The sequence below is a fragment of the Oncorhynchus gorbuscha genome, linkage group LG18, assembly GCF_021184085.1.
Source record: "Oncorhynchus gorbuscha isolate QuinsamMale2020 ecotype Even-year linkage group LG18, OgorEven_v1.0, whole genome shotgun sequence".
Taxonomy (NCBI): domain Eukaryota; kingdom Metazoa; phylum Chordata; class Actinopteri; order Salmoniformes; family Salmonidae; genus Oncorhynchus; species Oncorhynchus gorbuscha.
Genome location: NC_060190.1, coordinates 3441576 through 3457617, shown reverse-complemented (window position 1 = coordinate 3457617; position 16042 = coordinate 3441576). Strand labels below are relative to the sequence as shown.

At 46.3% G+C, this 16042-nt stretch overlaps 1 protein-coding gene across 1 annotated transcript; it reads right to left on the bottom strand.

The window, feature by feature from the left end:
* Positions 1–2719: 2719 nt before the first annotated feature.
* Positions 2720–5896, bottom strand: LOC124002807 (UDP-GlcNAc:betaGal beta-1,3-N-acetylglucosaminyltransferase-like protein 1). Its single transcript, XM_046310561.1, has 5 exons — positions 5803–5896; positions 5430–5567; positions 4466–4582; positions 3492–3591; positions 2720–2844 (listed from the first exon to the last, which is right to left on the bottom strand). The coding sequence occupies exons 2-5, from the start codon at positions 5565–5567 to the stop codon at positions 2750–2752; spliced, it is 450 nt and encodes a 149-aa protein (XP_046166517.1). The 5' UTR covers positions 5803–5896; the 3' UTR covers positions 2720–2749.
* Between the last annotated feature and the right edge of the window lie 10146 nt (positions 5897–16042).

Genomic DNA, 16042 nt, shown 5'->3' with positions numbered 1-16042 from the left:
TGCTGACTGTTTCTACACGCTGACTGTTTCTACTGTTTGTTTCTACGCTGACTGTTTTTCTACACGCTGACTGTTTGTTTCTACACGCTGACTGTTTGTTTTGTTTCTACACGCTGACTGTTTGTTTCTACACGCTGACTGTTTGTTTCTACATGACTGTTTCTACACGCTGACTGTTTCTACACGCTGACTGTTTGTTTCTACACTGCTGACTGTTTCTACACGCTGACTGTTTGTTTCTACACGCTGACTGTTTCTACACGCTGACTGTTTCTACATGCTGACTGTTTGTTTCTACATGCTGACTGTTTCTACACGCTGACTGTTTGTTTCTACACGCTGACTGTTTCTACACGCTGACTGTTTCTACACGCTGACTGTTTCTACATGCTGACTGTTTCTACATGCTGACTGTTTCTACAGGCTGACTGTTTGTTTCTACATGCTGACTGTTTCTACACGCTGACTGTTTGTTTCTACAGGCTGACTGTTTGTTTCTACACGCTGACTGTTTCTACACGCTGACTGTTTCTACACGCTGACTGTTTCTACATGCTGACTGTTTCTACATGCTGACTGTTTCTACACGCTGACTGTTTGTTTCTACACGCTGACTGTTTCTACAGGCTGACTGTTTGTTTCTACTGTTTCTACACGCTGACTGTTTCTGACTGTTTGTTTCTACACGCTGACTGCTGACTGTTTTGTTTCTACACTGTTTGTTTCTACACTGACTGTTTCTACACGCTGACTGTTTGTTTCTACACGCTGACTGTTTTCTACACGCTGACTGTTTCTACACGCTGACTGTTTGTTTCTACACTGTTTGTTTCTACACGCTGACTGTTTGTTTCTACAGGCTGACTGTTTGTTGTTTCTACATGCTGACTGTTTGTTTTTCTACACGCTGACTGTTTCTACACGCTGACTGTTTCTACACGCTTTTTCTACACTGCTGACTGTTTCTACACGCTGACTGTTTGTTTCTACACGCTGACTGTCTGTTTCTACACGCTGACTGTTTGTTTCTACACGCTGACTGTTTGTTTCTACACGCTGACTGTCTGTTTCTACACGCTGACTGTCTGTTTCTACACGCTGACTGTTTGTTTCTACACGCTGACTGTCTGTTTCTACACGCTGACTGTTTCTACACGCTGACTGTTTCTACATGCTGACTGTTTCTACAGGCTGACTGTTTGTTTCTACACGCTGACTGTTTTCTACACGCTGACTGTTTCTACACGCTGACTGTTTCTGCACGCTGACTGTTTCTACACGCTGACTGTTTCTACATGCTGACTGGCTACACAGAAACAGGCACATAGAAACAGGCACATAGAAACAGGCACACAGAAACAGTCACACAGAAACAGTCACACAGAAACAGTCACACAGAAACAGGCACACAGAAACAGGCGTTACTTCTTCAGCAAACAGGAATCCCTGCTGCATTCTCTTCATGGATTATGAGCAACTAATTCAACTTAACTACTATTCTAATGAGCTCAATACATTCAACTTCCTGTTCTCAGTCCAGAGGCTCAGCCAATCATTTCGATGTGAGACACCCCACCCCCAAAAAATGTTTTCACTTCGGATCTGCCCGACTCATTCTATTAAACTCTGAGAGGGCGGAGAGGATAATATTTAGAGAGATACTGAACTCTATTTGACCATTTAATTATATTTCCAGAGGAACGGTCTGATTTTATCACCGTTCTCTTTCAACTCTGTTTCAGCCCAGTCGGGATAAGAAAGAGTCTCATTTCAGGAATTATGCTTTTTTCGGGGCACAGAACAGCCCCAGGCATCTTAGACACACACACACGGCGGGGGCCAGAACTCGTGACTATAATTCAGTTCCATATTTTGTATTTTTTTGTGCGTCACAACACAGAGCATGTGTGTGTGTGTGTGTGTGTGTGTGTGTGTGTGTGTGTGTGTGTGTGTGTGTGTGTGTGTGTGTGTGTGTGTGTGTGTGTGTGTGTGTGTGTGTGTGTGTGTGTGTGTGTGTGTGTGTGTGTGTGTGTGTGTGTGTGTGTGTGTGATGAACCCTGGCTGCGATGTCTCTGGTTAGTGCTTTGGTTCTCTTGCTCTCAGATGTGTGCCAATGGAATGGCCTGAAATGTAAAAACTACGCCCACCTCTGGCACCGGGCCATGAAAAACAAGCTCGCTCATTGACAACAGTAACATGCAGTGGAGCTTAGGCTCATTTAGCAATTACTAAGTGTAACACACACACAAACACACACTCTAACACAAACACACACACACACTCTAACACAAACACAGACTGGAGTCTCAGTCCTCATGTTATACTGACAGCTCTGTCAAACATTTACTCTGATACAGTACCCACCTGTTATATAGCCTGTGTGTGTGTGTGTGTGTGTGTGTGTGTGTGTGTGTGTGTGTGTGTGTGTGTGTGTGTGTGTGTGTGTGTGTGTGTGTGTGTGTGTGTGTGTGTGTGTGTGTGTGTGTGTGTGTACTAAACATGGCCCAGATGTGTCAGACAGCAGCAGCTAGAGCATGACGATGACTCCCTCCAGACCTCTAACACACACACACACACACACACACACACACACACACACACACACACACACACACACACACACACACACACACACACACACACACACACACACACACACACACACACACACACACACACACACACACCACCTCTCTCTCCCACATTCTGACACACACATGATCTCACAGACAAACACACAGGAGACAGGTTAACATAAACACGTTGTGTTGTGACTCACAGCGTCCTGAAAGCAGAGGTACTTTCCTGAGCTCTGAGACACAGCCTGGTTCTTGGCATGACCCACTGGAGGAGAGGAGTTCAACATGGGAACTGTTACAATACACACACACCTAGCATACACACACCTCACATACACACACACCTAGCATACACACACCTCACATACACACACACACACCTCGCATACACACACACACACCTCACTCACACACACCTCATACACACACCTCGCTTACACATACACACATCTCGCTTGCACACACCTCACACACACACACACATCTCACACACCTCGCTTACACACACACACACCTCGCTTACACACACACACACCCCTCGCTTACACACACATCTCGCTTGCACACACACCTCGCTTACACACCTCATACACCTCGCTTACACACACCTCGCTTACACACACCTCACTTACACACACCTCGCTTACACACACCTCGCTTACACACACCTCGCTTACACACACCTCGCTTACACACACCTCACTTACACACACCTCGCTTACACACACCTCGCTTACACACACCTCACACGCACACACACCTCACACGCACACACACCTCACACGCACACACCCCTCGCACACATGCACACCTCGCACACACACACCTCACACACACACACCTCACACAGACACCTCACACAGACACCTCACACAGACACCTCACACAGACACCCTGCGTTCGTACACTCACCTCCCCTGGGTTGGGCGGAGTCATGGCCAGAGATCACCATGGAAACACCTCTCCTTTCCAGCCTCTCCCTCCATCCCTCCACTATCGCTCTGGAACCATCCTGACACACACACAACCCATACACGCACGTATGTAACTCACAGTGCTGTAGCATTAGTAGTACTGTAGTAATACTATAGTAGTATTCAATAACTCACAGTGCTGTAGCATTAGTAGTACTGCAGTCGTACTATAGTAGTATTCAATAACTCACAGTGCTGTAGCATTAGTAGTACTGTAGTAGTACTATAGTAGTATTCAATAACTCACAGTGCTGTAGCATTAGTAGTACTGTAGTAGTACTATAGTAGTATTCAATAACTCACAGTGCTGTAGCATTAGTAGTACTGCAGTCGTACTATAGTAGTATTCAATAACTCACAGTGCTGTAGCATTAGTAGTACTGTAGTAGTACTATAGTAGTATTCAATAACTCACAGTGCTGTAGCATTAGTAGTACTGTAGTAGTACTATAGTAGTATTCAATAACTCACAGTGCTGTAGCATTAGTAGTACTGCAGTAGTATTATAGTAGTATTCTGATAATTCACATTGCTGTAGTATTGGTAGTACTGTAGTAGTATTATAGTAACTCACAGTGCGGTATTATTAGTAGTACTGTAGTAGTACTATTATAGTATTCTAGTAACTCACAGTGCAGTAGTATGAGTAGTACTGCAGTACTAGTATAGTAGTATTCTAGTAACTCAGTGGAGTAGTATTAGTAGTACTGCCGTAGTAGTATAGTAGTATTCTAGTAACTCACAGTGCAGTAGTATGAGTAGTACTGCAGTAGTAGTATAGTAGTATTCTAGTAACTCAGTGGAGTAGTATTAGTAGTACTGCCGTAGTAGTATAGTAGTATTCTAGTAACTCACAGTGCAGTAGTATGAGTAGTACTGTAGTAGTACTATAGTAGTATTCTAGTAACTCACAGTGCTGGCATCATCGTAGACAGACAGTTCCATAGAGCCAGTGTAGTCCTGGTCCACAATCCCCTGCAGACACTCATGCAGCCAGCAGGAGGCGTTATGCACTGGTATGACTATAGACTAAAGACAGGAGGGGTTATACACTGGTATGACTATAGATTAGAGACAGGAGGGGTTATACACTGGTATGACTATAGACTAAAGACAGGAGGGGTTATACACTGGTATGACTATAGACTAAAGACAAGAGGGGTTATACACTGGTATGACTATAGATTAGAGACAGGAGGGGTTATACACTGGTATGACTATAGACAAAAGACAGGAGGGGTTATACACTGGTATGACTATAGACTAGAGACAGGAGGGGTTATACACTGGTATGACTATAGACTAGAGACAGGAGGAGGGGTTATACACTGGTATGACTATAGACAAAAGACATGAGGGGTTATACACTGGTATGACTATAGACTAGAGACAGGAGGAGGGGTTATACACTGTTATGACTATAGACTATAGAGGAACAGATTGTGTCAGGCTAGATAAATAATATTAGCCAACGTGCAAACAGGCACCAACCAGATGTGCTGCCCCAAAGTAAACAAAAACGCCAATCTGCAATTGCAACATCATTATACATTCTTCATATGAGCTTGTTTTACTCCAATGTTTGTAAGCATTGTAAATGTAAACAAACACTGTATAGCGTTAAAACATGCTTAAAGCTATAATGTGTATATATTGGATGGTCAGTCCTCTGTCCGTGAATTTGAGTGGTTACATTGTTCCAGGCGCGGACCTCAGAATTTTTACAATAACAGAGGCTTTGTTATTGTTTCTACTCCGGATTGACAGACTGGTACATTTTCCATCCGGTCTGGTTATCTAGGCCAGTGAAATGTTCTCTCGTGGACAAACAATGTTGGTTCTGGGTTGTTGCCGAGATTAGTGATATGTCACCTACCACCTCCACGGCCGTGCTTGCCTTCCCCCCTCCACCTCCGACCGACCCATCCTGCGCGCACTCCCCCTTGCAGAGCCTCTTGGCGGGGAGAGAGTCGGCCTCCTGCCCGTTGGGATGCTCCAGTGAACAGGTACTCATCTGAATAAACAAGGAAGACACGATAAAAACACGCTTTTTTTGCCGAAAACTGGCTAGCGGATTTGAAAGAGTGAGCGTCGACGGAGAAAGCCCACGTGGGATATTTACAGTGATATCTGCTCTTATAGAATGTATGACTTTGCATACGATGTTACACTCGTTCTCGAGTGAGCTGCTTTTCATTTGAGCTGTAAACAAACACCAAAATACATTCAAATTTGCTCTCGAAACTTGCCTGGAGGAAAGCAGCTCCACTTCCGCAAACAAAGATGATAAATCTCTCATTGGTCGGTTTAAAACGCGGACAAGCTTCTGATTTGCTGTTTCCAATGTTAGTCACACATGACGCAGAATTATTGACGTTCGCTTGGTCCCGCCCACTGCCCCAGTACAAACAGCAAATAAGAATAATTTACAGTCGCCTAGCAACGCAACTATATTACGTTTTAACAGTAAAACAACATCTTATTTTCATAGGTATTTTTCTTAAAACTGCATTGTTGATTAAGGGCGTGTAGGTAAGCATTTCACTGTAAGGTCTAAACCTGTTGTATTCAGCGCATGTGACAAATACCATTTGATTTGATATGAAATGCTCAGTGTGTGTTGATATCGTCCCGTGTCACGTTTGAACAGTCTCATGTCCCCTTCCCATCGGCGCCCAATGCAGTCTCTTGTCCAAGAACAACATGGTTCCTATAGGCTGTCTGTCTCATTTCATTTGACAGGTAATCCATCTATTTGACAGACCAGGTGATTCCGTAGTGAAGTATCAAGTTTTAATGTCACGTGCACAAGTACAGGGAAATGCCCTTTCTTGCAGCTCTAACCCCAACAATGCAGTAATGAATAACAATGTAATATGAACAATAATAAGGAAGACCAAGAGATAACAGAATAAGAATAAGGGTGGGGAGCGGGTAGTGTCAGCTGAGATGGGGAGCGGGTCGTGTCAGCTGAGATGGGGAGCGGGTAGTGTCAGCTGAGATGGGGAGCGGGTAGTGTCAGCTGAGATGGGGAGCGGGTAGTGTCAGCTGAGATGGGGAGCGGGTAGTGTCAGCTGAGATGGGGAGCGGGTAGTGTCAGCTGAGATGGGGAGCGGGTAGTGTCAGCTGAGATGGGGAGCGGGTAGTGTCAGCTGAGATGGGGAGCGGGTAGTGTCAGCTGAGATGGGGAGCGGGTAGTGTCAGCTGAGATGGGGAGCGGGTAGTTTCAGCTGAGATGGGGAGCGGGTAGTGTCAGCTGAGATGGGGAGCGGGTAGTGTCAGCTGAGATGGGGAGCGGGTAGTGTCAGCTGAGATGGGGAGCGGGTAGTGTCAGCTGAGATGGGGAGCAGGTAGTGTCAGCTGAGATGGGGAGCGGGTAGTGTCAGCTGAGATGGGGAGCGGGTAGTGTCAGCTGAGATGGATTCTGAGTGTGAAGCATATCAAGACTTGGATCACAGCTGGGGGATAAGAAACAGACGCTGAGTTATGATTCACTACGGTAGACACACACATCTGTTTCAACGAGAGAGAGATAGAGTGCATGACCTCACCACTGTCAAGTGAGGGGGAGAAAGAGAGAGAGTTGTGAGACCTGTTTTAGTGTGCCCTGTTAGGCAGTGTACTGAACTCTGTGATAGTTTCCCCCTCATATAAATTCCTGTGGTCTGGTCCAAAGGAAACAGAACTTAGATAGTATTAGGGAGTATGTGCTCGTATCGGAGGGATTGGTGAGGTATGGTCCCGTGTGACTCAGTTGGCAGGCTCGTACAGAAGGGATTGGTGAGGTATGGTCCCGTGTGACTCAGTTGGCAGGCTCGTACAGGAGGGACTGGTGAGGTATGGTCCCGTGTGACTCATTTGGCAGGCTCGTAACGGAGGGATTGGTGAGGTATGGTCCCGTGTGACTCAGTTGGCAGGCTCGTACAGGAGGGACTGGTGAGGTATGGTCCCGTGTGACTCAGTTGGCAGGCTCGTACAGGAGGGACTGGTGAGGTATGGTCCCGTGTGACTCAGTTGGCAGGCTCGTACAGGAGGGACTGGTGAGGTATGGTCCCGTGTGACTCAGTTGGCAGGCTCGTACAGGAGGGACTGGTGAGGTATGGTCCCGTGTGACTCAGTTGGCAGGCTCGTATAGGAGGGACTGGTGAGGTATGGTCCCGTGTGACTCAGTTGGCAGGCTCGTACAGGAGGGACTAGTGAGGTATGGTCCCGTGTGACTCAGTTGGCAGGCTCGTACAGGAGGGACTAGTGAGGTATGGTCCCGTGTGACTCAGTTGGCAGGCTCGTATAGGAGGGATGGGTGAGGTATGGTCCCGTGTGACTCAGTTGGCAGGCTCGTATAGGAGGGATTGGTGAGGTATGGTCCCGTGTGACTCAGTTGGCAGGCTCGTATAGGAGGGATTGGTGAAGTATGGTCCCGTGTGACTCAGTTGGCAGGCTCGTAGAGGAGGGACTAGTGAGGTATGGTCCCGTGTGACTCAGTTGGCAGGGCATGGCACTTGCAATACCAGGGCTGTGAGTTTGATTCCGACGGGGGACCAGTATGAAAATGTATGCACTAAGTACTGTAAGTCACTATGGATACGAGTGTCTACTAAAATGGTATGAGAGACTGTTGCACACTAGCGCACATGCTGGGAATTGAGGACTGAATGAAAGCAGAGTCCTTGGTCTGAGATCAAACCACAGCAAACTGTAATTGCTTTCGGGTTTGTGCCCTGAGGTGTATTCATTCGTGCAAACCGTAGAGAAACGTTTTGCAATGAAAACAAACATTTCTTATTGGACAAGTGCTGAACGTGGCCTGACTTCAGGGTCCAATTCTAACAGGAAGTAGTTTAGAGACGACTCCTGCTGCCTTCACTCAATTAGCACTCTGCTTTCTGCACGACCTTCCTTTCATCATGTGTGTGTATGTGTGTGGCAGTGCTGCAGCGGTCCTAATGGTTGCCACATTGGGAGAAGGACTTGGTCGGCCATCTTGGTAATTCTCTTTATCACTCCTTAGTGGTTCATTGACCAGACGACTGACACTCCTACAGCCATACATATGGAAACACTTCTCCCTGTGTGTGATCTCATAGAATAATTAGCAATCAAGCACAGATCTGTATTTTTCTCCCTGTAACTATTAAAAAGCCAGTTGATTGATACTCTCTTTACATCTGCACATCTCTTCTTTTAAGAAGAGAGAGAGAGAGAGAGAGAGAGAGAGAGAGAGAGAGCCAGATGTGTCGTCACCATGTGTTGTCTTTGTAACCAGACCAGTTATAATAACCAGAGTCATAATATTATTCATCTCACCAGGCTACCAGAGCTCAGGGCTAAAACTATACTGACCAATCAGAAAGAGATAAATACCTATACATACCTGCTCTTTATCTCCACCTCTTTCTCTGTGTCTCTCTCTCTCTGTGTCTCTCTCTCTCTGTGTCTGTCTCTCTCTCTCTGTGTCTCTCTCTCTCTCTGTCTCTCTCTCTCTCGTCTCTCTCTCTCTCTCTCGCTCTGCGTCTCTCTCTCTCTCGCTCTGCGTCTCTCTCTCTCTCTCTCTGTGTCTCTCTCTCTCTCTCTCTGTCTCTCTCTCTCTCGCTCTGCGTCTCTCTCTCTCTCGCTCTGCGTCTCTCTCTCTCTCTGTGTCTCTCGTCTCTCTCTCTGCTCTCTCTCTCTCTCTCGCTCTCGTCTCTCTCTCTCTCGCTCTCTCTCTCTCTCTGTCTCTCTCTCTCTCTCTGTGTCTCTCTCTCTCGCTCTGCGTCTCTCTCTCTCTCGCTCTGCGTCTCTCTCTCTCGCTCTGCGTCTCTCTCTCGTCTCTCTCTCTCTCTCTGCGTCTCTCTCTCTCTCGCTCTGCGTCTCTCTCTCTCTCGCTCTGCGTCTCTCTCTCTCTCGCTCTGCGTCTCTCTCTCTCTCGCTCTGCGTCTCTCTCTCTCTCGCTCTGCGTCTCTCTCTCTCTCGCTCTGCGTCTCTCTCTCTCTCGCTCTGCGTCTCTCTCTCTCTCTCTCGTCTCGTCTCTCTCTCGCTCTCGTCTCTCTCTCTCTCTGCGTCTCTCTCTCTCTCTCTCGCTCTCTCGTCTCTCTCTCTCTCGCTCTCTCTCGCTCTGCGTCTCTCTCTCTCTCGCTCTGCGTCTCTCTCTCTCTCTCTGCGTCTCTCTCTCTCTCTCTCTCTCTCGCTCTCGTCTCTCTCTCTGTCTACGTCTCTCTCTCTCTCGCTCTGTGTCTCTCTCTCCCCCTGTCCGAGACAGAAAGGGTCACAGAGGGAGAAAGGGAAAGGCCTGTAGAGAAAGTGGTAGACTGTTAGTACCGACCCAAAGGAAGAGGTCAGATCCATGTTGACTCCACTGCTTCCCACAGTTGTGTCAAGTTGGCTGAATGTTCTGTGGGTGCTGGACCATTCTTGATACACATAGGAAACTGTTGAGTGTGTGAAAAATCCAGTAGTGTTGCAGTTCTTGACACAAACCGGTGTGTCTGGTACCTAATACCATACCCTGTTCAAAGGCATTTCAATCTTTTGTCTTGTCCACTCACCCTCGGAACGTCACACATACACAATCCATGTCTCAATTGTCTCGAGGATTAAAAATCCTACTTTAACATGTCTCCTCCCCTTCATCTACACTGGTCGAAGTGGATTTAACAGGTGACATCAATAAGGGATCATAGCTTTCACCTGGATTCACCTGGTCAGTCTCATGGAAAGAGCAGGTGTTCATAATGTTTTGTCCATGCAATATACTTATCCTCTCTCTCTGTCTCTCTCTCCTTCCCCTCTCTCTGTCTCTCTCTCCTTCCCCTCTCTCTGTCTCTCTCTCCTTCCCCTCTCTCTGTCTCTCTCTCCTTCCCCTCTCTCTGTCTCTCTCTCCTTCCCCTCTCTCTGCCTCTCTCTCCTTCCCCTCTCTCTGTCTCTCTCCTTCCCCTCTCTCTGTCTCTCTCCTTCCCCTCTCTCTGTCTCTCTCCTTCCCCTCTCTGTCTCTCTCCTTCCCCTCTCTCTGTCTCTCTCTCCTTCCCCTCTCTCTGTCTCTCTCCTTCCCCTCTCTCTGTCTCTCTCCTTCCCCTCTCTGTCTCTCTCCTTCCCCTCTCTCTCCTTCCCCTCGGTCTCCCTCTCCTTCCCCTCTCTGTCTCTCTCGGTCTCTCCTTCCCCTCTCTCTCTATGTCTCTTTCTCCTTACCCTCTCGCCCCCCCTCTTCCTTCTTCCTCTCTCTCTCTCTCTCTCTCTCGTCTTTCTCACTCTTTCTCTCTCGTCTTTCCACAGCGAGTATGAGAGAGAAAGGGTCACACAGAGAGAAAGAGTACCTGTGGAGAGACAGAGGTAGACTGAGTTTGTACTGGCCCAAAGGAAGAGGTCAGAGTAAGGAGAACCAATCTGTGTGAGAGAGACCAGACATAACATCCATAAGATAAATTATACTGCATGGTGAAACAACCATAATGTCCTCATTGAGAATTAGTATTATGAAACAGATTAAATATATGTGGATCAGGCAGAGTCCAGTATCACTGAGAGGTTCTGATTGGATCTGAGGGGTTTATTGGGGTTCTTTGGGGTTCTATGAGGGATTCTGGATCCAGTCTGGTCTGTTGCTAGTCCAGGAAAAGATTGGCCTCAGAGTCTGATAGTCTACTATACTAAGCCTCAGGGTCTGGTAGTCTCCTATACTAAGGGTCCAGTAGTCTACAATACTAAGGGTCTGGTAGTCTCCTATAGTAAGAGTCTGGTAGTCTCCTATACTAAGGGTCTGGTAGTCTCCTATACTAAGGGTCTGGTAGTCTCCTATACTAAGGGTCTGGTAGTCTCCTATACTAAGGGTCTGGTAGTCTCCTATACTAAGGGTCTGGTAGTCTACTATACTAAGGGTCTGGTAGCCTCCTATACTAAGGGTATGGTAGTCTCCTATACTAAGGGTCTGGTAGCCTCCTATACTAAGGGTATGGTAGTCTCCTATACTAAGGGTCTGGTAGCATCCTATACTAAGGGTCTGGTAGCATCCTATACTAAGGGTCTGGTAGCCTCCTATACTAAGGGTCTGGTAGCCTCCTATACTAAGGGTCTGGTAGCCTCCTATACTAAGGGTATGGTAGCCTCCTATACTAAGGGTATGGTAGCATCCTATACTAAGGGTCTGGTAGCATCCTATACTAAGGGTCTGGTAGCCTCCTATACTAAGGGTATGGTAGCCTCCTATACTAAGGGTATGGTAGTCTCCTATACTAAGGGTCTGGTAGCCTCCTATACTAAAGGTCTTGTCATTCTCTGCCCAGTGCTGCCCCCTGTTGCATGTGGGAGGTATCTCCCCTGTTGCATGTGGGAGATATCTCCTCTCCAAACCACCAGATACACACGCATGTCATTATACACACCAAGAGACTAGAACATGTATACAATCCAGGCTGAGGCTTCCCTGTGTGGAGCTTTTGACTTCACAAATGAACACCATGTGCAGTGTGTGTGTGTGTCTGTGATACTTCTGGTTAGAGTGATGATTAGAGCTAGAGTGTAATTAGTGTATTTAGACAGACAGTCAGACATTAAAGGGTCTGGGGTTGGAGGAGAACATTGCTCACAAACGCACGTTACTGTCTACATCTCCCGTGGTTTTGAGGGAGCTGTTCTACTAAGCTGTATGGAATTGTTTTAAGAAGTAGGGATGCTGAGGGTGCTGTTACACTAAGCTGTATGGAATTGTTTTAATGTGTAGGGATGCTGAGGGTGCTGTTCTACTAAACCGTATGGAATTGTTTTAATAAGTAGGGGTGCTGAGGGTGCTGTTCTACTAAGCTGTATGGAATTGTTTTAATGTGTAGGGATGCTGAGGGTTCTGTTCTACTAAGCTGTATGGAATTGTTTTAATGTGTAGGGGTGCTGTTCTACTAAGCTGTATGGAATTGTTTTAAGAAGTAGGGGTGTTGTTCTACTAAGCTGTATGGAATTGTTTTAAGAAGTAGGGGTGCTGAGGGTGCTGTTCTACTAAGCTGTATGGAATTGTTTTAAGAAGTAGGGGTGCTGAGGGTGCTGTTCTACTAAGCTGTATAGAATTGTTTTCATGTGTAGGGATGCTGAGGGTGCTGTTATACTAAGCTTTATAGAATTGTTTTAATGTGTAGGGGAGATGAGGGTGCTGTTCTACTAAGCTGTATGGAATTGTTTTAAGGTGTACGGGTGCTGTTCTACTAAGCTGTGTGGAATTGTTTCAAGAAGTAGGGATGCTGAGGGTGCTGTTCTACTAAGCTGCATGGAATTGTTTTAAGGTGTAGGGGTGCTGAGAGTGCTGTTCTACTAAGCTGTATGGAATTGTTTTAAGAAGTAGGGGTGCTGAGGGTGCTGTTCTACTAAGCTGTATGGAATTGATTTAAGAAGTAGGGGTGCTGTTCTACTAAGCTGTATGGAATTGTTTTCATGTGTAGGGATGCTGAGGGTGCTGTTCTACTAAGCTTTATAGAATTGTTTTAATGTGTAGGGGAGATGAGGGTACTGTTCTACTAAGCTGTATGGAATTGATTTAAGAAGTAGGGGTGCTGTTCTACTAAGCTGTATGGAATTGTTTTCATGTGTAGGGATGCTGAGGGTGCTGTTCTACTAAGCTTTATGGAATTGTTTTTCTAAGCTGTAAATTGTTTTAAGAAGTAGGGTGCTGTTCTACTAAGCTGTATGGAATTGTTTTCATGAGGGTGCTGTTCTACTAAGCTTTATGGAATTGTTTTAATGTGTAGGGATGCTGAGGGTGCTGTTCTACTAAGCTGTATGGAATTGTTTTACTGTGTAGGGATGCTGAGGGTGCTGTTCTACTAAGCTGTGTGGAATTGTTTTAAGAAGTAGGGGTGCTGAGGGTGCTGTTCTACTAAGCTGTATTGGATCATTTTAAGGTGTAGGGGAGATGAGGGTGCTGTTCTACTAAGCTGTATGGAATTGTTTTAAGGTGTAGGGGTGCTGAGGGTGCTGTTCTACTAAGCTGCATGGAGTTGTTTTAAGGTGTAGGGGTGCTGAGAGTGCTGTTCTACTAAGCTGTATGTAATTGTTTTAAGATGGAGGGGTGCTGAGGGTGTTGTTCTACTAAGCTGTATGGAATTGATTTAAGAAGTAGGGGTGCTGTTCTACTAAGCTGTATGGAATTGTTTTCATGTGTAGGGATGCTGAGGGTGCTGTTCTACTAAGCTGTATGGAATTGTTTTAATGTGTAGGGGTGCTGAGGGTGCTGTTATACTAAGCTGTATAAAATTATTTTAAGAAGTAGGGATGCTGAGGGTGCTGTTCTACTAAGCTGTATGGAATTGTTTTAAGGTGTACGGGTGCTGAGGGTGCTGTTCTACTAAGCTGTATGGGATTGTTTTAAGGTATATGGGTGCTGAGGGTGCTGTTCTACTAAGCTGTATGGAATTGTTTTAATGTGTAGGGATGCTGAGGGTGCTGTTCTACTAAGCTGTATGGGATTGTTTTAAAGGTATATGGGTGCTGAGGGTGCTGTTCTACTAAGCTGTATGGAATTGTTTTAAGCTGTATGGAATTGGGGTGCTTTGTTCTACTAGCTGTGTGGAATTGCTGAGGTGCTGTTCTACTAAGCTGTATGGAATTTTAAGGTGTAGGGGTGATGAGGGTGCTGTTCTACTAAACTGTATGGAATTGTTTTAAGTGCTGTGCTGTGCTACTAAGCTGTATGGAATTGTTTTAATATGTAGGGATGCTGAGGGTGCTGTTCTACTAAGCTGTATGGGATTGTTTTAAGGTATATGGGTGCTGAGGGTGCTGTTCTACTAAGCTGCATGGAATTGTTTTAAGGTGTAGGGGTGCTGAGGGTGCTGTTCTACTAAACTGTATGGGATTGTTTTAAGAAGTAGGGGTGCTGAGGGTGCTGTTCTACTAAGCTGTATGGAATCGTTTTAATGTGTAGGGATGCTGAGGGTGCTGTTCTACTAAGCTGTATGGAATTATTTTAATGTGTAGGGATGCTGAGGGTGCTGTTCTACTAAGCTGTGTGGAATTGTTTCAAGAAGTAGGGGTGCTGTTCTACTAAGCTGTATGGAATTGTTTTAAGAAGTAGGGGTGCTGTTCTACTAAGCTGTATGGAATTGTTTTCATGTGTAGGGATGCTGAGGGTGCTGTTATACTAAGCTGTATGGAATTGTTTTAAGGTGTACGGGTGCTGAGGGTGCTGTTCTACTAAGCTGTATAAAATTATTTTAAGAAGTAGGGATGCTGAGGGTGCTGTTCTACTAAGCTGTGTGGAATTGTTTCAAGAAGTAGGGGTGCTGAGGGTGCTGTTCTACTAAGCTGTATAAAATTGTTTTAAGAAGTAGGGATGCTGATGGTGCTGTTCTACTAAGCTGTATGGAATTGTTTTAATGTGTAGGGACGCTGAGGGTGCTGTTCTACTAAGCTGTATGGAATTGTTTTAATGTGTAGGGATGCTGAGGGTGCTGTTCTACTAAGCTGTATGGAATTGTTTTAAGAAGTAGGGGTGCTGAGGGTGCTGTTCTACTAAGCTGTATTGGATCATTTTAAGGTGTAGGGGTGCTGAGGGTGCTGTTCTACTAAGCTGTATGGAATTGAACAGCAGGCAGAACCACACCATCAGCAGAGCTACTGTTACAGTCAAAGCAAGGTGAGGGGCCCTACGCGCTGATCTACGATCACTTCTACCTTTTGGAACAAAATGAATAACCTCCCATGTAGAGGGGGGACCAGGGCACGTATCCACAAAGCGTCTCAGAGTAGGAGTGCTGATCTAGGATCAGGTTTCCCACCCGTCTCACAGTTTTATCAGGCTATCGAGTGTTTACAGACATGATACACTTCTCCTCTAGAACCACAGACTGTCTTCTTCTTTGATGTATTCCACAACTAGCACAGCTGATTCTAATGGTCCCCTGATCATCAAGCCTCTCATTCCTTAAATCAGCTTTGTTAATAGTCACCTGATCATCGAGCCTGGGGGTACTGGAGGAGAGGTTGGGGAATCACTGTGAAAAGGGTCAGATGAGGTGATGCATTACATCATTATTCACTGATCAGTGATTTCTCTCACTCTCTCTTTACTGCAGTCTGGTTCCCCTGGGTTAGAGACTCTGCTCTGCTCGTGTGTGTGTGTGTGGTGTGTGTGTGTGGCAGAATCTAGGAAACATTCCGCCAATGAACAGAGCAGTGATTCAGAACACTGTGTCCTGTGACCTCAGTGATGACATCACTACTGTATCTCTAGGATTCTGTCAAAGATTGGAGAGGAATCCTCAAACACCCCACACACACACCCACCACACCCACCCCCACACACACCACCACAACACACCCACCCACCCACCCACACACACACCACCACACACACACCCACCACACCCACCCACCCCACCCACACACACCACCACAACACACCCACCCACCCCACCCACACACACCACCACAACACACCCACCCCACCACAACACACACACCACACCACACCCCACCCACACACCCCACCACCCACCACACCCACACACACCACCACACCACACCCACCCACACACC